The sequence below is a fragment of the Tinamus guttatus genome, unplaced genomic scaffold (assembly GCF_059628265.1).
Source record: "Tinamus guttatus ecotype Peru unplaced genomic scaffold, ASM5962826v1 Tinamus_guttatus_pri_ptg000240l, whole genome shotgun sequence".
NCBI lineage: Eukaryota > Metazoa > Chordata > Aves > Tinamiformes > Tinamidae > Tinamus > Tinamus guttatus.
Window position 1 is genome coordinate 1,284,671 of NW_028288774.1, and position 26,770 is coordinate 1,311,440.

The 26,770-nt window shown below is 44.3% G+C and overlaps 1 protein-coding gene across 1 annotated transcript in view; it reads right to left on the reverse strand.

The window, feature by feature from the left end:
• The window catches only part of HSD17B12 (hydroxysteroid 17-beta dehydrogenase 12), a 78,612-nt gene that overhangs the window by 39,031 nt on the left and 12,811 nt on the right, over positions 1 to 26,770 (reverse strand). The window contains exons 2-3 of the mRNA XM_088525714.1: positions 11,100 to 11,146; positions 7,204 to 7,279 (exon numbers count right to left, since the gene is read on the reverse strand). Coding sequence (XP_088381840.1) covers positions 7,204 to 7,279; positions 11,100 to 11,146 — 123 coding nt within the window. The remainder of the gene's footprint in view (positions 1 to 7,203; positions 7,280 to 11,099; positions 11,147 to 26,770) is intronic.

The following is a 26,770-nucleotide window of genomic DNA, read 5'->3' on the forward strand; positions in this document are numbered from 1 at the left end:
GCCCAGAACTGGACACAATACTCCAGATGTGGCCTCACTAGGGCTAAGTAGAGGGGCAGGATCACCTCCCTCGACCTGCTGGAGACGCTCTTCTTAATGCACCCCAGGATCCCATTGGCCTTCTTGGCCACGAGGGCACGCTGCTGCCTCATGGTCAACTTGTTGTCCACCATGACACCCAGGTCCCTCTCTGCAGAGCTGCTCTCCAGAAGGTCGGTCCCCAGCCTGTACTGGTGTCTGGGGTTATTCCTCCCCAGGTGCAGGACCTTGCACTTGGCCTTGTTGAATTGCATGAGGTTTTTCACCACCCAGTTGTTCCATCTGCTCAGGTCCCTCTGGATGGCAGCGCAGCCCTCTGGGGTATCAGCTACTCCTCCCAGTTTGGTATCATCAGCAAACTTGCTGAGGGAGCACTCTGTGCCTTCATCCAGGTCATTGATGAATAAACTGAACAGGACTGGACCGAGGACTGATCCCTGGGGGACCCCGCTAGCTACAGGCCTCCAACTAGACTCTGCACCGCTGATCACCACCCTCTGAGCTCTGCTGTCCAGCCAGTTCCTAATCCACCTCACTGTGCACTCATCTATCCCACACTGCGGAGCTTGCCCAGGAGGATGTTGTCAGGGACGGTGTCAAAAGCCTTGGTGAAGTTGAGATAGACGACATCCACCGCTCTCCCCTCATCTATCCAGCCGGTCATTCCATCATAGAAGGCTATCAGGTTAGTCAGGCAAGATTTCCCCTTGGTGAATTCATGCTGACTACTCTTGAGCACCTTCTTGTCCTCCATGTGCCTGGAGACAACAGCCAGTATGAGCCGTTCCATCACTTTTCCGGGGACGGAGGTGAGGCTCACTGGCCTGTAGTTGCCTGGGTCCTCCTTCTTGCCTTTTTTGAAGACTGGCGTGACATTGGCCTTCTTCCAGTCCTCTGACACCTCCCCCATTCTCCAGGATCTTTCAAAGATGATGGAGAGCAGCTTAGCTGTGACATCTGCCAGCTCACGCAGCACTCTGGGGTGCATCCCATCAGGGCCCATGGATTTCTGGGTATCGGGTTTCCTTAGGTGCTCTCTGACCCAATCTTCCTCTACCCAGGGCAGGTCTTCCTCTCCAGCAGCTTCTTCTCTTGTCCCTAGGGCCTGGGGCTCTAAAGGGCTGCCCTTGGTAAACACCGAAGCAAAGAAGGCATTGAGCAACTCTGCTTTTTCTGTGTTTTTTGTAACCAGGGTGCCCATCCTGTTCACCAGCGGACCCACGTTTTCCCTGATCTTCCTTTGGCTGTTAATATATTTGAAGAAGTTTTTCTTGTTATTTTTAACATCCCTTGCCAGATTGTGTTCCAAACGCGCCTTTTAATTTTTTTTTTTTTAAAAAAAAAAAGAATACATAGTGAAAACTGAACTAATGGAGTGGTTTTTTTTTTTTGGTCTGTTTTTCATATGAAGAACTACTAACCAGCACTAACAACTCTCCTCACCACAACATACTCCTGAAAACACAGAAGTGATGATCAGCATTTCCTTAGCAGAGAAGTCTATTGTGGATTTTTAAGCTTTCTGACAGCAAAAAGGAGTTGGCATAATGAAACCTAGCTCACTAAAAGATGACAAGACATTAATATGCACGTATTTCAAGTGAAACATGGAATCACAGATGTCTTAAAAGGAAGGCAGTGCTATTTAGATCATTCAGCCCTTTCCCTGGGCTGAGACACTGCTCCCTGCAGAGCCTCTTGAAGGGCCTAATTTTAGGTCTATTAAATAGTTTCCACCAATTGCCTTAAATAAGATTTGCAAAGCAGACTTTCACTTGGTGAAAGCAGTACAGTATTTGCTCCTCATGCAATATTTAGTTTACTTGACACTGAATGTGATAAGCAATAAATACAGCTTCACATTAACACAAGGTGGTCTGATCACCTGGAGATTAGTGCAGGAGCCCTCACTTTTAGCATTCAGAAGTGTATGATATAAATAAGGTTTTAGCAGAAATAGCTACTAAGATTCTGTGTATTAAAGAAAACGTAGCTTCTTCTCCCCACCCAGCTATAATCAAGTTGGGGCAGAGTAACCTAAACTTTCATGGGGGATGGACTGATCTCTAGTTCTTCACTCCAGGTTTCACACACCAAATAAGTCACCCATCCCACTGATCCCATTACTTAGTGGGGCAAACATTAAGACTCAGACACCTGTTGCATACCAAGTTATTCCTGAACCTACAGATACAGTGTGGAAGATGCTACTTCTGAAATAATTTGCATTCAGAATAGAAACCCACAGCACCAAATTTACCTGATATTTACAATTTTTTTTTCCTGGAATTCATGGGCTTGCAAGCTATCAACAAAACATGGTAATTTCTGCACAGGAACAGTCTTGGGCAGGGAGCGTGTGTGCAAGGCTCACAGGAGCACACTTCCAACTCTTCTTTCTTGAAGAGGCCAACTCAGTCTCGTTTGGTGTGAAGAATCATCGTCTCTCAAAGTTGCCAGATCAGTGTCTCATAACTGCTTCACTATATGGCCAACATAATTATCCAAGAGAAATCTATAGGAAATTCCCTTCACTTCATCCACGGGAAAATTTAAGGCATGAAGATCAGGAGCTCATTTTGAATCAAAGATCTCGAGGCTACAATTTTATGTGACGAGTGACTTTAGTGCATCAAAACAAATCCAAAATATTTGAAGCCATTTTGTCAAGTCTAAGAAATACAAGGAGATTTGAAGTATATCAAGTTCTACCTGGCTCAGATGATGGAAGGCTGCCAACACATTAATTTACCTTGAAATAGATCACAAAAGGTCAAAATAGCTGCCAGGCATAGCTAGCCTTCAAGTTAAGCTCAGAAAAGTGAACCTTGTCATTTCTGTGCAAGAAGATAAGATGATGATACCCCGTTCCTGCCTGGGTTTGCCTGCATTACAACATCTTTCTTCTATTAAGTTCATATAGTTCTTCCCAGTAGCTCTGAGATGCCAGGAAGATTTACGTCATCTCCCTTGGAGGGGTGGGGGGAGCGAATGGGACTGGACAGATATCAAGAGGGAAAGTACTTCAGTGCAGATGCAGTTGAGCTGCAGCCTGAAAAACCACTTACATGGAGGACAGGTTTGCCACGAAGACACATTGGCCATTCGTATCATTGGAAAACAGAAGAGTTCAGGCAAGCACAGTCACCAGCATCAAGTCTGCTTCAAAACACCAGCAGAAATTCTGTCACCAAGAAAGAATAACATGCAGGAGCCACCTGCCCAGCAATCGGAGTAGGAGGGCTTCTGCTGTGGGCACCATGCTCCATTGCTTACCTGCTTATGAACCATCTCGTCAAACAACAGCATGAACGCGCCATAAGATCCACACAGGACAACCATCACTTCATGAGGAGGAGGATGAAAAGCCTTAGGAATCCAGACTAGTTCAAGATGAAGCTGCTCCCAAAGTAACTTTCAGAATACTGCAAACTAAGCCCAGGTCACTTATTAGAAGCAGGTAGTCAACTAACAATTTTAAATTTTTAGAAAAAAAATATTTTTTACAGAGATGTATCAGAATTCAAATAAGCTGGTTCTTATTTGCAGGAAATTAGCAAGTTAAGGTACAAATCCAAAGTTTTGGACATTAGTTCTTTAACAGTAGAGACATAAGATGCCCCAGCCCAAAAATAATTTATTTGGAGCAAATACTAGCACCTGGGTCTTTGTAATTCTAACACCCCTCCATCCAAAAGAACCAAACAGAGAATAAAGTATTGAATTACACCGCAGCTGACAAACAAGAATTTGTGTGCTGCATTTGCTGCAGCCTGCAAGTGACCATCTTCTCTGGTCTCCCCAATTCATGCACAACTACCAACTGTCCAGCAAGGCCAACAACTAAGAACATATACAGATACAAAACTGTTCTTTTGACAGTTTCCCTACAAGAAAACTCTAAAGTGTTTTCCCTGCTTGACTGTTTTTAACTATGGTCTTGATATTTCAGCCCCCAGATGCATTTCCACAGGCCAGTTCTTCCCAAGCTCATTCACAACATGCCTATCAGCACCAGCACAACTAGCTTGCACATCCATGACTCTTGAACCTTCCTATGCGACCAAGCACTGTAGGTGTTTGCACCTTATTAATTATGTAACACAGCAGATCAGGGAATCTGTAATTTAAGAAGTTCTAGATGCACATTACAGTGTTCAAAGGATTGTCTCCCTTCACAGAAGGTAAGCTGATCATCTGAGTCTTCACAAGCCTGTGAGTGATCACGCATGTAGCACCACAGACACTTTTAGAAGGTGCTGGAACATTGTTGTCTTGTTAACTGAAGTGGACAAGCGGGCAAATATACAGTGAACGTAGTACATCAAGATTAGCATAGAAAATCTTGATTAAAAGTTCAAACTTGTTTCCATAGAAAACTATCTTTCTCCATGCAAAAATGGATTATATTCACTGAAGAACAAAGTCAAAATTTGTCCTCAGCATTCAGAGAAAGTCACTCTATCAGTGTTTCCCCTGTGATGGCAGTTACGTCACTTGAATTTTGTACAGTTATCACTCCTAACAAACACATTCCATGAGCACAAGACAGGATTCTTCCGCACAGAGTGAATGCACCTGGGTACCAGGAACCTTCTCAGAGAGCAGATAGGGATGCCAGAGAGCATCTATGCCTTCACCAATACGGGCAGCACTCTGATCAGTGAAAACCAGCAAGGAACACAAAACACCTAAGCAGGTCACACAACTCCAAGCGCTGGAACTGCTCAGGGTTAAATAGCCCTTCTTCCATAAAGCGATTAACAGTCATGGCCTGAAATGAGTGAGCTCAGGTCTATTTTAAGAAGAATCGTGGGACCGCCATAAAAAAGAGCTTAAAGCTCCCTCAGGAGTCTCCAAGGGAAACACCTAAGCTGCTACAGCCTTTGCTCCCAACAATCACCCATCTTACGTGTGGTAACACTGGGACTAACTGCAGAGATCACATGAACCTGAACACAATCACATGAAGCTGAACACAAGAAACAATTCTGTCCAGCTAAAACCTAGCAAGAGCTGAAAGCAAAATTCAAGAGTTGCCCAATTATCCAGACTGTCCTAATCCTTCAGCATATGCCACAGTGGACAGGGTATACCTTTCAGTACTCACTGTTGTCAAAAGAATGTACTGAAAACCTAGCATGAATCATCTCATTTTACTCAGTTAAAGAATGATTTAGGAAAGAAAGTAGAAATATCTGGATAGACTGGTTGAGAGCGTTATGACCCCTTTCAGGAAGGTTGCCATTTCAGGCCATAATAAAGTATTTGATTCTAGAACGAGTTATCTGTAAATACTTCCACCAGCTACAGTTTTACTTAAGACATCTCTGTATTGTAGAAAGCAACGTGAATGAATATGCCTATGGATGCAGTAAACTACCACGCAGCTACTGCGGTTCACCAAAAAGACCATGTCGCTGCAAACACACAATGAAATTGGGAGAAGCTTCAGTGCTTACTCAGGGTATAGTGCAGTAATACCTCTATTGCTGTATTTTCACCACTGCAACTGCACTGATTAAAGCACCACAGTCATGGCCACATATTGCAATGCTACCCTCCAATTCTGTCAGCATATTAACAAGCAAGGCAAGATTACTTCAAAATTAGCTCAAGGTATAAAGGCTTTATGAATGCCATATCTGCTTAAAAAGGACACCCTCTACCACATAAGCATATTGGTAGAAGGGAAAAGACTTTTCTATCTGGGCAAGCTTTGCACGTCATCAGAACCTATAACTAGACTACACTGCACTGCTTTTCTTTCCTAAAACACTAAAAGCAAATGCAATGACATTTCAAGCAAACCAGGAGACAGAAGCATATGACCTCTTTGAGTAAAAGAGTTAAGCAAGTTGAATGCCCTGAGCCTGCATTTTAATCATCATTATATTAGCTAAAAAGCCCACTGCAGGACGCAGCCACAACACAAGTCTACAACAGGGCAACCTGTTGAGGTTTTCACTTACAGACCATACTTCAAAGTAGTGACACTAAAATTTGCTTAAAGATACTGCAAAGCCAAGCCAAAATAGCACAGTCACCTGCTTCCCAAGGAGAGCAGCTCAAAATTATCTGTATTAGGTACACAAATCACTTCAGTTAAGTCCGAGCAAGACAAGGAAGGGTAATAGAAAAGTATAATCTTGAAGGTTCCTTTACCCAGCATCATTATGCAAAGAAACCTGCTTTACAACACATGGCTCCCACTTCAGCTTATCACAAACTCTACACACAAGACTACATGTCTCACTTTATCTTGACACACACTGCATAAACTAATAACCTCACATTAAATCTTCTTAAATAAAAGCGATAGGAATTCTTGGGTGTTATGGTGGCAGTCTACTCTGGTTGGACTATCATCAGTCAGCAAGAGACATGAGAAGTCTGTTTTCTCGACCTAACCCTGTACAAATATCCATTTTACTTTTGTGCTTAGCATACTTACCTTATTCCACCGCCCCCCCCCCTTTTTTTTTTTGCATTTTAACCATTTACTACATGCTTACTGAAAAGTAAGTCCCAAATATAGGTTTTTAAACACATTAATACATTCCCTATATTCCATTCCCTATATTCCTACAATTATATACATTGGCAGCTCAAGAGAATGTACAATGCATCTTCAAGCAGTTTATCCACATAAACAAAAAGAATGGAGTGAGGAGAGGAGAGGACTGACCCACAATAAATTTGTAGGCTTGGTGATACAACGAGTAACGAAGAACATGCTTCAAACAACTACAAATTCCAAAGAAATACCCAGAATGAAACAAGCCCCAGAATGAAACTTGCTAGAAGCTGGGAGAGTACTGAAGGCAAGTAACTACACATTTCACTCTACTACATCTTTTAGACATCTGCTATGAGATAGCTGTTATTTTGGTCTGATATGGTGGGTTGTTCTTATTTAAGAATGCACCACTTCTGTAATTTCGTATTCCAGAATTAAATGCTGCTCTCAGAAATTAGATAAGGACATCCACAAAACTCATTAGCAAAGCCTTTTATCTACGCATCTGTTACATTTGCACTGTGCACAAAAACAATTTTTGATATTCAAGCATCATATATTAGCACATATGAAATTCATATGTGGGTATATTCATTTGTAAATAAGCATACGTATGAAGTTTACTGAAGAAGTTTTCAACTCACTTATTTCACTGGCAACCTGGTCGAGTTTTTCTTTTGACCTGCTGATTAGAGTCACCTTCATTCCACGTCTTGCTAACTGAAACAGAACAAAACAAGAGACAAAGTCATAAATAATGTTTCCAAGTTAGCATTAAAGACATTCATAATTCATCAAACATAAGCTATTGACTAGCAGGTTTGAAAAAATACATTTTGAGAGAGAGATATGAAGGGGAAAACTAGGAAAGCACTTGCATATTACTTCTAACTTAATTCCCTTTAAACCATATTTGCCATGCTAGACACACTTTAAAAAACAAACAAAAAAACAGTGTCTTTAACAAAGCTTTCCATCCACAGTGCTGCAAGTCAGGGTCAGTTACTACCCATACTTAAGTTCAAAACGTCCAGTTGAGATATCTATTGTCACTCAAGCAGTGGTGTTGCACAGTCAGTCCAGCACTCAAGACTTGCTTCCTTTAGCAGTTCATTCAGGAATGATTCAGGGTCCACCTTTATTTTGTACTAATCATGGGTGAAAAGGTTAATTTACTCATGCAGTTCTTTTCAGGAAGCTATCCATATAACTTAAGCTGTCATCACAGCATATCCTGGTCCTCAAAACCAGTCCTCAAAACCTCTGCAGATTTGTAACATGATCTAACAATCCAATTCAGTAGTGTCTGCAGAAAGACAGCTAGATATCTGACTCAGCAATGAAAACAATCTTTGTGACTAAGTGCCTTTTCCAGTGACAAGTAGAAAGGATACATCCACTTGACATCCACCGTGTCTACTGACACTGCCCTTCAGACACTTAATACCTACACACAACAAGCAGGTAAGTTAATTCACTCTCCCAACAGAACTCGTTCACATCCTTAGAAAGCAAATGGGATCGCACCTTAAACATCATCTAAAAAAACGAACAAAACAAAACAAAATAAAACAAACAAAAGAAACCCCCCACACACACACACACACACAGTATGGGAACTATCTGGAAGTGCCTGAACCTCCTCTGCCTTTCTGGTAGAAGTCAAACACAGAGAGGGTTTCTTTCACAGATTAGCATGATCAATTACAGTCACTAGAGTTCATAGACAATATGTTCCATAAGGGCCACAGCACGAGATTTGCATTCCACTAGCATAGGTGACAGCTATGCAGAAATACCATCATACTATATTTCTCATGACCTTAAAATGAGAATGAAGACACTTGCAACAGAAGCTACTAACTGCTACCAAGTTCAAGATCATGCGGAACTTAAACATTCATTTCAAAATATTATCTAGCACTATGAGCATGACAGCCTAAAGGGATGAACACACCCACCTTTAGATTAGCACCTGCCTCCCTTCCACAGCTAATGTCTTCCCTTACTGAAATAAATCCTTTTCTTCTTAGGTGGACAGCTATCTAACATCCAAGTTGGCTAACTTATTTCAGCCAAGAGAAGACAATCAAAGTCATGGCTAAATTGAACTGGTAAATTGGCTTGGTCTTTGGAAAGGAAAGGAAAGAAAAGGAGGAGTTAACAGAACTCTCTCCCATTTCATGGGATCAAGGCAGCTACGGCAGAAAGTTTACCTGAAAGTATCTTCATTTGTAACATCAAGGACAACCTAATAACAACCTCTTCATAAATCTGAAACATCTGAGATGATCCCATCTCAGACTGTGCCAAGAAAATGACCTCATATGCAAGCCTCAGAAACAGGCTGCTTGCTGTTGCACCAGCATGACTAAAGGGACCAGTCTTCACTGAGCATGACCAACTGGCATAGGAGGTCCCATAGAGCAGAAAAACCCTGAGGATGTTCCTCAGGGGTAGAGGCTATAAACCGTGGACATGCAGTTTACTTTCCTTCAGCAGTCAGAATCTAGGGGTTCTGAGTGGATACTCCGCTTCTAAAGAAAAAGCATCCAACTATACAGTGTCTCAAATATAAAGGAAAGAAAGCCATGCCAGTGCATGCTGTTAGTGGACCCTCACCCATATTTAGAGGGCCTTCACTACAGGAAGGACCAGGTAAGAAACTGATGCTTCACTCACACCAAAAGGTTGTACTGTGGGAAGCGCATTTCAAGTCTGGAAAGGGAGACAAACTTGCAAGAGGAATTTTCTACATACAGAGCATGCAGAAATAAACATGGTCAGAAAGGAAGGCATCCCAACAGAGTATCACCAGGGAAATACATGAACAAATAACATTCTTTAATCTCTTAGCAATGACCGTGTCAAACTTCTGACAAGGAGAGTGCATTTCTCACTTAAACTTTTCCTGGGAAGAGGTAATCTGCATGATTATAATTACAGCCACGAGTGCCCAGGCAGTCATATGTCAGTGACATTTATACTGCACTGAAGGGAATCCCGGGTAGAGAGTTAAGACTCTGCTGGCAGTCTTATGAGCACATCCCTAGAGATAAGGGAAAATTTTTTTAGAAGTTGTTTCAGTTATTTCATGACCCTGTATTCACTCTTGACTTCAAGTTCTTCATCCAACTAAACTGTCAAGGGATAAAATGTGTTTTATTCCACAGCCTGAGAATGAGTATTTGTACCCTTTGGGGTACTTATTTCTTGGTGCCTACAGCAACTGCTAGCATGGAAGCTCAATGAGTCAGTGTTTCCCAGACAGACCTCAGTTATGCTCAGCTTTTTTTAAGATGGTATAAGGGGTCTGCCAGCAGCACAAAGTCATCTTCCAAGGCAGCCTCTGTCTCAGAGGCATCAGCAGAACAAGGCAAGCTGCGGTTTGGCCAACACCATCTAACACAAAGTCTAGACCACATTACGTAGTAGGTTCAGGCAATAAGAAGAAGGAAAAAAAAAACAAACCCACACCCAGAATACCCACACATCCCCACACAGCAGAAGTCATCTTGATGTGCAGAGAAACTAGTCTCCCATGCTGTTGAGTGGGTGTCTTCCACATAACAGGACTTCCTCCCAGTAGCACTATGCCCCGGGCACAGTGACCTCATTCTGCTTGGTCTAGACAGTTATTTAAGTATTGCATAATTTGCTTTGGTGCCATGTAACTGGGATATTTGGCATGTACTAACTGTCAGCTCCACACAAGAACCAGGTGTTCTTGACATCAGGCTTATTTACCACCTCTGCCACCCCCTGTATGCTGATCCAATGCCATAACGTGCTATTTTCTACAGAACACGAGGGGAGGTCCCTGCAGGGATACAGGAGAAAACCAAAGGGTAAAGCCAACCCTTGAAAGAGGCTAGTCTCCTTGAAGTCTCTATGGAATCAAAGGTTCCAGGAGGGGGAGAAAAAAAAAAAGAGGAATCTCTCACAGCTTATCTCTTCAAGCATTGATCCTGGTGTTTCAGAGACCACTTGGAAAGGTGATTTCTTCAATATCAATACTAGAATTGGAAGTTATTTTTGCTGTAAACAGTTGTAGTCAGCACTATCTGTCATGATGTTCTTATATGTGTTTGTAGGCTTATATAGGCTAAAACATCTTGTAAGGCATTTTCCACCTTAAGCAATGAATCCAAACCAACATTTGGAGCCCATATATCCATCAAGAGCCAAAAATATAGCAAAAGGGTCGAAACCTAGATTTCATAATTTCCTAGACTGTAGAGCATTACAGGGTACATAAGTGCAAAAGGAAACCCCAAGGGTTGAGAAAGGAAAATTATTTAAAAAAGGTAGAACTAAAAGGACTAGGCAAAGGCTGAAGAGATAAGTCAAATGAAGGGAACAAAAGAACGATATACTCTTGGCAGGTCACCTGCAGAGAGGCAAGGCAAGAGACCTCATCCTTCACATATATCTATCTCAAGATAAGTTGAGAGGATATAATCTGGTGCTTTACAGTGCTAGAACTGCGTGCCATCTTGCCAAGGATGCAGGTAGAATCCCAAGCAATAAGAATTCTTACCTCTTCTGCATAGGCTTTTCCAATCCCATCAGTAGCTCCTGTGACCACTAAAAAAGAAAGACACAAATCCATTAGTTGCTTCATCAAAATACCTGTAATGGATGCTCACTAATAGGCTATTAAGGCCCCCAGGACAGACAAGCGACACTCTGGAATGGGTGTGTAACTTCCAGTTTCACTGAAGCTCTTACAGAGCTCGCTAAAACCTTCCCATATCTAAGAAAAGGGGAGGAAGAAGAAAACATCAGGAGCCTATTTAACTGTTATTTCAAAAGATAGGTTTAGATGCTTTTTTAATGCCAGTTTTCTAACCCACTATGCTTCTTCAAAAGCTTTTCAGGATAAGAGAGACTTTAAAATCATTTCTCTGAAAATGTTTGTTTATGACTATTAAAACAGCTTTCAACTTAGTTTTGAGTACATAGTAAAATAAGCCCATAGGTATCCTAAAGCCCATTAGCATCCAATAAAACAAGCGTTTTCAGAATGGGGCAACAAGTCTCAAACCAGAAAGCTGTTTAACTACTTGCAAGTAATTTCCTCTGTAACCATCGCACCTGCCAGCAGCATGTATAACTTGCTTACAATACATCCATCAGCAGGAAACTTTCTCATCTGTGGACCTGTGTGAAGCCTTAAGTCCTTCTAGGATTCTTCTTCACATGTTGAGGAACCCGAGTGACTCAACATGTTGTTAATTTGACAGGTTATTGCAGGGCTCTCACCACAGCAGTAACTGACCATCTCAGTTTGCTCACTGAAGATCAATCCCTCCAACCAGAATCCGCTTCTCCAACTACTTTCCAAGCAAGCTCATTGAGCAGCACTTCCTTTCCCTTTCGCCTTCCCCCTCACCATTAAATCCTATTTCTACACTCCAATATCCCTGCTCTTTCAGCTTTCTACTCATTCACCTGGCTCTGCAAGTGGCTCCAAAACATAGGGGATTTTTCTGCTGCTTGCCCTCACAGTCAGGTTAGAAAGGCTTGTTTTGTGCCTCCACTGCTTACCCCCTGAACTTAGACATGCTTTAAATAATTTGACTTGTTCAATGTTTTGGAAAACTGAGTCAGGAGGAGCACTGCTCCAATGCTGAGGCCAAGCTGCACCTTGGTGATGCTCCCCAGCTGACCGAGGTGCTGCCCAGCACGGGGGCTCAGCAAGAACCCCACTTCGGGCGCCAGAAAGAGACATGTTTGCAGATGATTTGATAACTCCTTACTTGCAGATCACCCATGGCAGTTGGCAAGCAAGCAACAGCTGGAATACTTTTGTTTGAGTAATAACAGCTAGGAAACATTTTAAGGCAACCATTTCCGTGTCTACACCTGCTAGCTACAAATAAGTGGGTATCACAGCAAGCAGGGAGGCTGCCAGGGAAGGTCCTATCCAGGGTTGAATACCGGCCAGACCACCGTGCAGTAACATGCTAAGGATGAGATATTTGTGCATGACGCCTGACTGAAGCTAGATTTACAGCTGACCATATATGCAGAGGTACATTCACGCACATCTATCCATTCCTTGTTTTCTAAGCTTACCAAGCTTTAAAAGATGTCACAGTCCCAACATGGCAAGGATATGCATGGCCAAGTCTGACATCTGTCATAAAAAAACTGATATCTTGGCTGCAGGTACATCTATTAAGCATATAAAATAAGCTCTGTAAGAAATTACTAACTGCACTGTAGCATACTAGCACTCACTGCATACTTGCTGTAGCATCCCATGTAAAATCAGTTCTAGTTGTGACACTTAATTCTAGCATTTTAGAGAACCGTGTGCCTGTGTGATAAGGCGTTTTTTGCCATCTGACCAGCAACAATTAGGGAAGCATGAGCAACACTTTGCTTATATCAAACCTATAGTTACAAAGATCATGGCCCAAGTGATGGAAAGGGGCAGACCTCGGGGAGGAAATCGAGAACACACTCACATGTGCCCGCTTGCCTGCAACCAGACTTGCATCCGTCCACTGTTATCCATCTAGCCAGAGGGCATCACAGTCCTGCAAGACGGTGCCATCCCTTTAGCTCAAGGACTAACAGGCTTCAACAAAATAATAAACAAAAGAAAAGAGAAAACATGTACCAATGCCGTTCCCAGTTATGCTGACAACAATATTTGGCCATATTCCAGGATGAGCCAAGCTGGGAACCACTCAGCTTCAGTGACTCTTAGACGCAGGCTATTTCCCTGACCCCAGTTAGGGAGGTATCTAAAGGACAGTCACTCCATTTAAATTTTAGAGATTGCTCCACCTCCTTCCAACACTAAATTCACCGACTTTCCATCCACAGCTTTCTCCCCAGATAACCAGCCCCGAGCTCCAGCAGACTTGCTCACAAGTTATTGTTTTGTCTCCCCACGCTGGTGGTTGTTCAGCTTCTAGCAAGTGCAGCCTGGAGAGGATGCTCCATAAGGCAGAGACTTGGAAAAGCATCTGGAGCACTTCATAAAGGCTCAGCTAAGAGCAAGCCCAGCTTCCATCAAGGGTATTTACCTGATTTATTGAAGCCATTGCTTAGTTAAACTGCAATAGAACTGGTTGAAGCAAGAGACTTAAGCAGCTGAAGATTAGGGATTTCAAACTAAAGTATGAGTAACAGGACATTTCCTCCCTTTTTGGGCTCTACTTCAAAGTAAGAGCCTGCCATCTACAGACTAAAGTACCCTTCAGAGTAGAACTTTAGAAATTTAAACTAGTCTGGAACAGATATACAGATGGAATAAAAAGCATTATAAAATCTCATCAGCAAAAAAAGTGCTCAAGTCTCCCCTACATAAAGGGGCACCTAGCTGATATACATTGTTTTGCTTCTGCTGCAGGTACAGACATACAGGTCATATGCATACACTTTTTTTCCTCTATCAGTAGGGAAGTGACTATAGATTTAATGCCAGTTTTTCACCTCCTCCTCTCCAAAGGCTCCAATCCCATTATTTCACTGGTGACTCCACTCGGAGCAGGGTAGCACTGGCTCCTGCTCCATGCTCCCGCATCACCTTAAAGGGCACACACAGAACAGGGACTGCTTTGCAATGTAGTGTAGCCAAGAAAACAGGATTGAGGGCCACACATCTCTCTAAGACCCTTCAACAGAAGGAGCCTAGCTCAGCTCTCACCCATGCGAGGATGGAATTGCCCCTTCCAAACCTCGACGTCAAGCCCATGGATGGCTACAGTGGAGCAGGCGTAATCAAGGTCAGCACCAAAGGGCTGCGATGGGGAACATGCCCAAACAGTGACCCCGCCGCTGACCAACCAGGTCGGCCAGGAAGCTGCAGCAGCGCTAGGGTCTGGGACCCTAATGTGCAGCCTGGGGCAGGACGGTTGCCCAGACCCTTTCGAGAGCCCAGACCATGGAATACCCTTGTCTGGCAGCTCGGTCGAGTGGTCACTCATTTAAAGGCAAGAGAGAAACAGCAGAAGCTACTTCTAGACTTGTTCTTCCTCCCCCAAAATCACGCTTGCTCAAATAAAGGAAGTGTTGGAACAGCTAACCAGGTAGGGGAACCATCACAAGATTCTTCTGTCAGCACGAATTTTGACAATTTATCTAGCTGGAGCAGCTTGCAAATGGCCACAGTTTTGCAGTAAGTGTTATAATTAGTACAACTATTTGCAGTATGACTTTTCAAGTTTGAATAAAAAAATTCTTTGGAAGGTTTAACTAGTTGAACTACAAAACTGACTGTTTCTAACACCTTCATCATTTGTATCTTAAGTAATTATTTTTAGAGTATCTGCAATTATTTATGGAGCATCTGCAAACCATTTCTGCTTTAACATTTATATCCAGCATTAATACCAATGGGTATAATACTCATATTCTATGTTCTCCAAGTAAAGAGGAGCTGGTACAAAGGTGCTAGCTGATCTGAACAATTCCACAAAGTCAAAACAGAAACGCCTTTTCTCCCTCCACAACTCAAAGTGGATTACTCGAAACACACAAGCCATGGGCAAAGGGTAGGGAAAAAGAAAAAACAAACAGTTTGAGTAAAATTTGTGCATTAGAAAGGCAATTGCACTTCTCATATTGATTACAGTAATTTCTAGTTTCCATTCTTGGCGATGTGTCACAATTTCCGCTAGCTGAACTGGCTTCCCTATCACACCGACATGCTGGAGTTGGCTTTGAGGACAGACCGGGCTTTTGCGTTCTGTTTCTTCCACAGGTGACCTTCCAGTAAAGCAGCTGCAAGCAGACTGGCAGACTGGTTTTGGCAGCATACAGAGAAGGCCACGCAAGTAGAGCAAGAATAAGCCATGCCTGTACAAGAAAGCTGCACCACTTCCCAAGTGTAATGATGCACATTTACTCAGTAGTCAAACTCACTGTAGTAGCTTCCTATTTCAGCCATCTGTTGTCTCCTGAAGAGAGGCAAGAACGCTCAGGAAGTCTGTTTATGAGCCCACTGAATAAGAGGTGTCTGAAGGGGAGCTTGCATGAAGTATTGGCTGATTTTTTTTAAGCAACAAGACAGACAAATAAGGAAACTAGCATATGTGTAAGTGTGGAGAGATTTGCACAGATACATCAATTCAGAGACAGGGAATCTGCATGAATCGGCTCTTGCAAACACTGCACTGAAGAGGCGGCTCTTTCTCGACCGTATAGCGATGCTTTCTCCACTGGTCCACTTGTACCAGTGACTGGCACGGTCACAATGGCTTACACACGGCGCATGGCTTTAGCCTCTAATAACGGCTTTCACTTCAGTGGTATGTGAACAGTTGTTTTTCATATTCCTTCCAACTTACCCCGTACAAATCAAAATACAGGGCAAGGAGTGGGGCAAAAAAAGGTGATAAAAGTTCCTAAATCACCGCTCAGGTTAGCCACAGATGCACACCACCTAAGCATAAGTAACTTAGAACCTGCCAAAGCTTCACATAAAACTTTTAAAGTACCAAGGTCTTGGAACAAAGAAAACTACATGGGGTCATCCGCTCACACTGCTAATAGAGGTTATTTGTAGGCTGCATTAAGTTGAAATTTCACCAGGACAAATATATATATACATATCATATATGCTTGCGTATCAGACTCCACACAAGGGAAGTTTTCTTTACTTCTAGTACTAGCGATTAGTAGAGAATTTTGAACAAATTAAGGATTCTTAAACTCCAAAATACCTTCTCCCAAGCCCTGAAATGAACTCTTCTCATACTACGTGGAGTGTCCAGCAACAGCACACTCCAAAGGCACAACTAAGTGATGGCACTGTGGGTTCTGCAGTTTGGCAGGTTTAGCACGGAGATACCAGAATCTCTCCAAGTTCCTCCTGCCCAAAGGACTCAGCTTCAGCCCCAGCTCCCATTCTGCCCAGGCCGCAGCCTCGAGCGCCCAAAGAATCTGCACATTGAGTCAACCAGACTTGATCTTGCCCCTTCTGCAAGACGGGGAGAGAAGAGGGAGACACAGGTATCACACAAGGAAGTGAACAGACAGATTTTTTCTGAGATTTGATAGTTTTGTGTTTTACCACTGTCAGATTCAATGGCAATGGGAAACATGTGCAAAGACACGGCTGCTCACAAGGGAACATGGGCTTAAAATAAAGTTTTACAGTAAACCTAATGGACTTATTTCTGTTTACGCCATACCATGATAAAGCTACCTATTTCATGAGAACAAATAACTAAAGTGACGTCCCAAGTTTCCAACATCAGCTTGAACTTGGTGAGTGGGACGCTTAGTGCCTGTGGTAAAGGGCAACAACTTTCCTGTTACTACAAAGAGGTGAAAGCCACAAAACAAGTTATGTACCCAGCCAGTGACTGTGATTTACAAGATGACAACACGGCCAGGCCTCCAAGGACTACAGGCGCAGGCCCTCCTGCAGAGGGCTCAGAGGAGCGAAGATGTGAAGGCTGCCAAGAGCGCCCACGTCCTCCAGAAGCCTCAGCTCACGGCCAAATACACACGGGACCAGGCAGCACCAAGAGGAGCAGGGAACGCGCCTGGGCTCCCGTTTTCTTTCTGCTTGTAACAAGTAACAGCTGCTGCGCTCCCAAGTAAGAGGTGACCGAAAAGTGCCCACCTCCTCTTCAGAAGCACACTGCACAAACTGCCGGCGACTCAAAACAGCAAAAAGTCAGCAAGCAAAAGCAGCAGTTCACAGGCAAAGGCAGCTTGGTTAGCAAAGGAGGAGGCTTTCCCGTGTCTGGAGCATTTTTATCTGCTCCCTGTCCACCCAGGGCGCCTTAACGCACCAGCAGGGAGCGGCGCAGGAGAGCGCGAGGCTGGCGCGCAGCCGCCCCCTCGCCTCACGACCGGAGCGGGAGCGGTGGAGGCCGGCGAGCGCGCGGCAGCGCCGTGCAGCATTCCTCAGCGCTGCAAAGCCGTCACGCGCACAGGAGAGCAGGGATTCGTGACTCCCCGATTCAAGGTTACACCCTAGCGAAGACAAAGCTGAGGGAGATCAAGCCAGCCTGCAGACGCTAACTCGGGTTTTCCACAGCACAGAGAGCTCTTGCAGTGCCTAATGGCACGGAATACTGCCCGTGTAGTGACTAGCAACAGCCCCAGACACTCTCTTCCCACTGCTTACTGCTTGGGCTGGTGGCACGGTGAAGCTAGGTGCCATCATGCAGGACTCCTATGGGCCTCTCAGACCTACACGTTCATTCAGCTTAGCCATTTTCCTGACTTCATTAATGACAGTGTGATTTCTCTACCGGGCAATCCTTCAGAGCACTGCAGACGCACTCGTGCACATTCTTACCTAGCAAAGAGAACTGCCCCCAACCATTCTACTTCCCCTGTGAAGAGGGGGCTCCCGCAGTAACTGCGCTCCTCCCGCCAAGAAAGCCACGAATCCAACCAGCCGACGCCGGCAGGGAAGCACCTCTCCTGTCCCGTCCCGCCCCTGCGGTGGGTTTCCTCTCAAAATGGCCACTGCCGAGTGACGCCCGCAGCGGGGTCCCCGTTCACAGCGCGGAGCAGAGCGGCCCCTGCGCCGCGAGACATCCCACGCCGAGGGGGCTGCTGGCACGGCACCCGGCCCCCCGAATCAGCCAGGGCACCGAGGCGGCCCTTTAAAGCCACACAGACTTCACAGCGTGGCTAACCTGAGCACGGGCTTAAATACGACACGTTAATACCCAAAGTCTTGGGATTCTTCTGCCACAGCACACGAAAGCCGCACCAAGAATACGACAGCTCTTGGGGAAAGCAGGAGCTGGCAAGGGGGAGAAGAGACTATCCCTCCTTGGCATCACGCAGCGCTTCATTTATTGCAGATTTATATAAATCACTGCCACTTGACCAATGCCAAGCTTTTAGAATATCTACAGCCAACAAAAGTACTTTAGACTGCACTGGTTAAAAATAATCTACTTTTTGTCCTCAGCTTGCTAGGAATGGCTATTTTTAGTAAGGGCCCAATCAACCTTATCAAAATCAAGCATCAAAAATAGACTGGAGAAACACTGGAAGCAAACGCTATTTTTAGCTGCTCCGTCTATTCCCTGCCGTTACCCACCAAATTCTGACTGCACAGACCATGCACGAGTGCTTAGCTATTCTAGGCAGATCCTCGTCGTGACCCTTTTTTTCCCTGAACACCTGAGTGCAGAAAACACTCGATTGATTAAAGATTAATACAGCCGCAAACCGTGACAGCTGCCTTTCGTCTGAGTGCTTTTGGGGAGGGGGAAGACAGGGAATGACAGAGAGCTTGCATCAGTATTCCTCTTGGGGATCTATTACATGGAGAGAAAATTGCTATTTCAATTCCCCTTTGTTGCTAAAAATAGCAGCCCCAATTGATTCAAGCAAACAGGGCACCGGCTTAGCAAAGCCAAATTTAGAAACCACTGAAGTCCCAAAGAGCGAACACTAACGCAGGCTAACACATGCCAGCTCATATTTAACAAAGAACAAAGAAGATAAGCATGCCGGCTGCAAGTTAATGAGATAGCAGCAACTCCCTGCATTTTTATTAAATAAAAACAGGGAACTTGCTGCAAAAAGACGACAAACTTTGCTTCTACTCCCAATTTAATTTATTTACATAGGAAACCTTATCAGAAAGCTCATCTGTACTGTATCTGAAATCCTAGAAATCCTCTAATTTTTTTTTCAATGCAAAGTTTTCTTCTGCATCCAGGAGCTAACACCCAACAGCCAGGCTCCGAAGGACAGGCTATAGAGAGGTGTTCAATGGCGAAAAAGAGCTGCTCAATAACAATCCATGTCCAGGAGCTGGGATGGTGGGTAGAACATGCCATAAATATTGCAGCACTGAGAAGTTTTCCATTTCACCTAGGAATGCAGTCAGAAAGGTTTTGGGGGAACACACACTGAAGACTTACCTACACTTTAGAGCTAGAAGCAGCCTGGAGGTCCCAGACACCACAGAAGGGCTTGTGAAAGTCATCCTCAATGACTAAGCAGCATCACTTCCAACTGTTTCTAAACATCATCTCCCAGTTCCATAGTTGTCTTTTTATCCACATTACATGCAAATCTTCATCAATAAAATTATTTTTAAGCACATTAGCAACATTTTAGCATTGACAGGATCACTGAAGGAGTAAGCATTAACAGAAAGTCTACTTAGATTGAGTTAAGCTTATGCAAAAAGCTCCATCTTGCTCACAGAAAGGCACTACCACATATGAGTTACTGCATATTATTAGTATTAAGCAAGAACTTCTCATCTGTTTTTCATCATGAAATAAATGGCAGATGCTCACTATCACATCGAGCACACGCACATTCAGATGGCCACCCAGATGACCATCTTGGATTCATCTTCTAGAGGCAAGAAGAATAAAGCAAGGAGATCTTGAAGATCTGATAGCCCAGGACTGGTGCCATCTGAGGGCTTTTAGCACGTTCACCACTGGGAGATGTGTACAGAGAAATTTCTTTCATGAGGAGGAATAAAAGAGCCTCTAGGTTTGAAGCCTGCATAACTGCAAGCAGGCTCTAAAGAGGAGGTCTCTATAAGCTTGAGAATTTATCTCCCCTTTTACTATGTATTTGTAAGAAGCATAAAGTCAAGTTACACAACAACAGACAAAAAAAACATGAGAATAGAAGAGGATAACAAATGAACTTGGCAAGCTACAGGCATACTGATTTGGACTCAGAGCTATGCAAGTTCTTAGAACAAATTTAAGACAAAGTATAATCAGAAGCATAGAAAAAAAGTGGAGAATGGGATAAAAAGTACAATACTATATTCATTTTTATCAAAAAGCAATCTGTGCCAAACTCGGAGTACTATCAGTTTAGACAAGAGTGATGCTCTACACCTAACACGAAGAGCAGATCAGTTTATATTACGACCATAAGAAACTGCTAGTGTGAAGGTAACTCGGATTGAACATGAAAATCTGAAAATATCACCAGGAACTACCTGGGGAGACGTCTACAACTGCTCATACCAAAAAGGGACGTTTGTCAGGATTAAGAAAAATTACTAGCTATGCTCGTTAGAGGCTGATCCTGTCCTATCCCAAGTCCTGTTCGGTATATTCATAGATAACCATGAGCAAAGAACTACATGAATGCTTTATGGAATTCACAGGCAACCCCAAAACTAAGGACCACAGTATGCCGTAGAGGGGGGTGATTTTATAGACCAGAGTAATAAAAACAGACCGTCACACATAGAACCAGATGTCAAGTCACGCGCTTGGGAGTATCCCTGCCCAGAGTTGCAGGGACGGTTGTAAGCAACAGAGGCAAAGGTACCCGGGCTGCTGCGGCTGAACATAAAGGGGATTGTAAAACGCCACTCCGATGCAGCTACAAGGACAGCTTACATAACCCCAGTGCATCCACTGAGGTGTTTTCCATAGTAATTGGAAGCAATAATACATTTTCTTAATTAAATTTCAATTGCAACAGTTGCAAACAGAGGCTACTATGACAATTAGTAAATATCTAGTTTGGGGGATAGGGATAAAAACAGGTTTTTGTCTGTTCTTCAGAAACCTCACATAAGGCAATCACCAAAAGTGGAGTTCAGGTTAATATCAGGCAGCAAGCACCAGTTGACCATAAATAAGACCAGAAATTAGAATCTTTCAAGGGAAAAGAGTTCCATAGTTGACTTCGGAGCCTGGTAAGGACAAGGAAGCTAAGCTGCTGAAGGAGCTTTGCGGCTCAGGAGAAGAATGCAGGACCAGGAAGGGATAACTCAGGAAACAGAACGGAGAACTTGCACCATGTTCTCTGTTAGCCCTTCTGATGGGTTAGAAAGAAAAACAGGAAACTGAAAACAAGCTCTGTTGATCATTTGTTGATCCATGTACTTTGCTGATCATTTCTTATATTCCTCATATTTCTATAAGCTTCCTCAGATTGTCAGAAAATATCAGAACCACTCTTTTATCTCCCCATCTCAATACACAGTTTGATTTCCAGGGTCTCCTTGATCACCTCTTTATGAAACAGAGGCTAGAGATACATCTACAGAAGACAAGAGAGGCTGCAAGAGACCAGGGATGGCTGTTGAGTAGCCTGAGCAGTACCGAGGACCAAGGAAAGGAGCTGGATAGCGCACGTGGGATTTGAAGCAGGAAGGGCTTCCTACTCTCTGCAGGCTGCACCTGGTGGGAGTTTTCAATTCCCTCGATGCTCCTGCGTTTCCGTGCCCACAACACGGCAGTCCATAACTAGCACGGCGGAAGAGACCTCGTGACCAAGGTGACCCTTCCTCCTGCACCTACGCAAGCAGTACGTGCAAACACCTCCCTCCCACAAAACACGAAAAGCCAAATGCTGCAGAGGCTGAGAGGCGGAAAGCAGTTCCCCGGGGCTGAAATCAGTCTCTAATGGGCAAACTAGAGCGATTTGGGTAGTATTTGCTGCTGACATAGCCATCAGCCCATGTCATGGAGAAGAGTGCACTAGTAGAATGGTTTGCTGAATTGGATCCAGTCTACAAATCAAAGCTGGACATAAAAGCTGATGCAGTGCCAAAAACATGCAATCTGGGGGATGATGGCACATTTTTACAAAGGTTCACTCTACAGGCAGGAAAGCAATTTGAAGCTAGACTGCCATCACCAATGCTAGCACATAACTTGAATCTTCCTACTCAAATAACTTACCTTCACCACGAGGCTATCTGTCTGCAAACACATTCAGGGCATGGAAGGAAGCAATGAAGTCTGGCAGCAGGTTCAGATCAAATTGTGGACACGAACAGCTACAGGAAAACAGGAATTTAAGAGACCCCAGAATATAGCACTAACTGTTCTATACAACTTGGAACCACTAGTTGACCTTTCTGTGCTGACTGGAGGTGAGAAGTGCGGCCTCCTGATTAGGTCCCAAGCTATGTAGAACTATGTCAAACAAAGGCTTGAAAAAATCCTTCAAAGGAAGCTTTGGTGCATTTTTAAGCATTGTGTATCATGTGGTACACGCAGGGCAAATCCTGAAGCATCAGACCATTAGAAAAAAGCGCATGCACTTTAACAGAACAGCCTGTTTTTATTCACCCTGTCCCTACCTTTACATTTATCGAGCTCTCTCTTATTTTAAGTGAGTTTGGCTACACTCCGTCCTCTCTCATAGTGCAAGAGTTGTATCACACGAATAGTTCTTCCAGGGTAGAAGAAAGATCCTGCTAACCCAAGACTTCGCTTCCAACAGTGGTCAGCACGTGCCGAGGGAAGAACTTAAAGAGGCCAAGCACACAGACACCTTTCCAGGACACCCTTCCTGTCTCCAGCTTGTGACTCCAGAATTTGGTGGTTTCTGGTCTTGTTTAAAAATGGGGGGGGGGGGAATCATCTTCCAATATAGACTGAGAGAGGGAGCTACAGACCTTAACTACATCCTGCACGGAACTCCCCCCCGCATCTCCTTCTCTTTCCTTTGAAAATTATCTAGTAGTTTGCTCCACCAGCTCCTGCATAACAGGAAGGAGTGATCAATTAAAAAGTACAGAGAAATGAATTTGTGGATTTCTGAATTATTTCATTAATCCAGTAGGTAGAAACCTAGAAGATATGACAAAATTTACAAGATTAGATAAGCAGGCAACTCTCTGATAGAGATTCTGATGGAAACTTCTATTAGAGGTCTGCAGATAGCAAGAAGCAAAATGAATTGAAAGATGACTGAGTGTGTGTTTAAAATATCATAATGATCTAAACATATTCCATTTATTGAGAAAAAACATGTTCCTCTTCCATCTCCAGCACTGAAATCCTCATTTCAAACACAAGTTTCGGAGCAGACTTCCTGAGTGTCAGTAACGGATCGCAGGTGGGTAAGCTGGGCAGCGCCGCAGGGACACGGCAAACCCGGAGCCAGCACCGGCCCGCAGCTCCGGGCCAGCCCCGCGCCGGCTCCCTGCCCGGAAAGGGCCCTCCTCGCAGCGGGCAGGGTCTTGGCACCCTCGCGGCGTCAGTCTCACACACAGCCCGGGCCTCACCTGGATGGAGAGGCTCAGACACTCGAGGGGCTGGGGCAGCCACGGAGCGCCGTGCCCGACAGCCCTCCCCGCAGCAATAACCCAGCAGGGTTTGGCCCTCGAGTCTGCACCTCTCGGTTATGGCGTGATTTCCAACTCTGTCAAAACACATCAAAAGCCTGAAACGCACTGGCTATTGCATCACTTCTATAAGATCACCCTTTTTTCCCCAAGGCCACTTTTCTAGGGCTCGCAAATCTTAACATGCAAAACGGAGAAAGACAAAAAAATCATTTAAGGAAGGAATATTATAAATCAGGACAGCTATCTGTAGAAGCAATGACAAGTTTTAACCCTGAGAAATGCACAGTGTTGTGTTATCGTGTGCAGCAGAGGTACTACTGATAAAGCATATCTTTGATAAGCTACTTTAATTACACACTTACAAAGGCTACCAGTTAAATCACTTCAAATGCTCTGTATATTATATACCTGCACACACCAGGTGCGTGACTGCACCTAACTTGATCAAGGTCTCAGTTTACCATGCCTTTTCAAATAAAATCAAAATCCCATCCATTTACTCATACTGAAACACCTCTAATCTCTTAGTTTTAGCCCCAAATCTGTCAATAACCAAACATTAATCAGTTTTCATCCTGCATTTATGATTACCTGCCACTACCTAACACAGTTCCCATGTCTGGCCCCACCTCAACAAGCCATCTCGGGTCCACACAACTTCAATAAATATTTACATTACAAACAAAACTTATCAGGACACAGAGTTCACACAGCCCTCCTGCTCCTGGTGCAATATATCCACCATTCTCACTTGTTGCACCCCATCCTCTTGTAGCATTTTAAATGCCAAGAGTGCCACCGTTTGCTCACACTGGAAGCGTGCGGCAACACCCCTATGGGACCTAGGGCCACCCCGGGGTCCCCGTGTGCTGAAAGGTCACTCGCCCCCAGTACTGAGGTGCTCCTGGGCGCCACCAGCCAGGCAGCACCCGCGGGACCCGCAGCTTCTGCCCCAGCAGCGAGGGCTGACCCCGCAGCACAAACTCCTGCCGCGCGCTTGAGGTTCAGGGCCAGGGAGGCGACCAGCAAGGGAGGGCACCCGTCGCTCTGGGGACAGCGGCGGGAGCCCCTGCAGGAAGCCCGGTCTTTCATCCATCGCAGCTCCCCTAAGACCGAGCACAAAACCCTCGGGAGGCGGCGGCCGCGGCGCTGCGCTCGGGGGTGAGCGGAGCGGGGGGCGCCCCGGGAGCTGCTCCCCCTGCCCAGGCTGGGGCTCCGCGCGCGGGAGCGGCTCCCGCTACGGGCGACGGCGGCGCCGCGAGAGCCGCCGCGCTGGGCATGAATGGAGCGTGTGACGCCAGAGACCTGCGAGTCCCAGAGACGCATGAATTAAAACCAGCACCCTCGTCCCCCCTCTTCCCTGGCCCCTAAAAAGAAACGCATACGGCAGGACATAAAAGGAGAAAGAGAGAGAGGTGGAAAAACTGGGGTCTGACACATTTATAAAAACTGATGGCCTGTCACCCAGACGCTGATGAATATTTTTTACAGGATAAAAATGGCAACCTGGAGTCTAAAAATAAAACGCTGTGCTGCAGACCTGTCTGGCTCAGCAACACCACTGGAATTACAAACACTCCCTCGCTGCTACATCTTGACTGAGATTTCACAATGAAAGAAGAAAGCACTGCAGAACAAACCTTTTATTTTCAGGGAAAGGATTAAAAACCCAAGGAAGTAGATTAGCATTATATTTTGTTTGCATTCTGTAATTACTCTTTTACAATTTACTAGTTTTTAACTGATTGATGAGAAGGGCAGACTACCTCATGCTGCACAAAGTAAAATTTCTTTCCCTCCTCTGAGGATTACAATATAAAAAAATGTTTATCACTGCCTTGAAATTGTAATTTCACTAAGCTTAAAAAATTATTTTTAGAATCATGTGGACAGAACCGTGGACACGACTACTTCCAAATGCCCCCAGAGATGGAGAAAGAAAAGCTTTTACTTCATTTTGTAACAAAATTTAGACTAAAAACCTGCTTAGCCAGAAGCAGAAATGAGTGATCGTTCGCAGGAAGCACTAATTTATCAAGTCTATTCACACTGCAGACAAGCTGCCTTATGCAGCACCGGTTCTATTTTTGGCAAGTGATGCAATAGCTGCAAGGGCTCTCCCAGAGCCCTTCATTTAAAAGGGTATAAACCATTTTAAAGCATATCATGAGATGCCCGATACCCCGCACTGTCACCTTCATTGTCACCAGCATATTACACACACAAGTCACCTTTTTCAAAGTTTTGTCTTTAAGAAAGAGGCCAATTTCACTCAAGGAGTGTATATATACACAGAGCCATCAGCAGATATGCCTGCACTGCACAAAAGGCACCGAACACTGGGGAGGGACTTTCTGACCTCTTGATTTGCTACCAGAATACGGAACAGCCTTGTTTCCTCAATGAATTTCTGCAAAGGCTCTCAAAAGCCCAACAAGCCTAATACGACATCTAATCCTTTCAAGAGCTTTGTGGAAATGTTTTTAAAAGAGTTCTTTTCTATTACTGACAACTGGTGGGATACATTACTGCCACGTGACTATTTCAAGAGGTAAAAATCCTCAGAATTAGAACAGGTTTGTTTTTTTGTTGTTTTTGTTTGTTTTTTTTTGAAGGGGGGATAGTTTATTTTATAAAATAGGGATTTTTCAACCCTTTGCATTTGTGGAATCCCAGGTTTTCCAGAAGCTGTGCGAATCTCTGTATAACACATTCAAGTTTTGATCCCTAATTCCCTAATCCCTCATAAAGCCCAATTGCACCTCCCTCCCTCCACCCTACCCCAAAACATCAGAAGTCAGAATTACACAAGGAACTACTCTTGTTTAGACAACTCAACCTTCAGAGGGTACAAGAACCATAAAAAAATCCGCCTACTATCTGCAATGTGTGGACACTATATGAAGAAACCCACACTCCCAACTTACTGCTATGTTGGGGTCAAGTCATTTGCTCAAAACTTATCCATAATAACTCTTACCTCCTGTTTCAGACCATTCATCAGCCACAGACACCAGTTAGTGCTCTGGAAGAAAATCCATACCATATGCATAACAGCTCAGGGCATCACACACATAACTCAGGTTTGTTCCTGAAGCAGCATAATCTCCCCAAGCCCTTGAGCGTGATCTACTTAATCAAGTCACTAACATAGATCGCAGCTTGCAAGGCTACAAGTTTATTAAGCTGCCAAA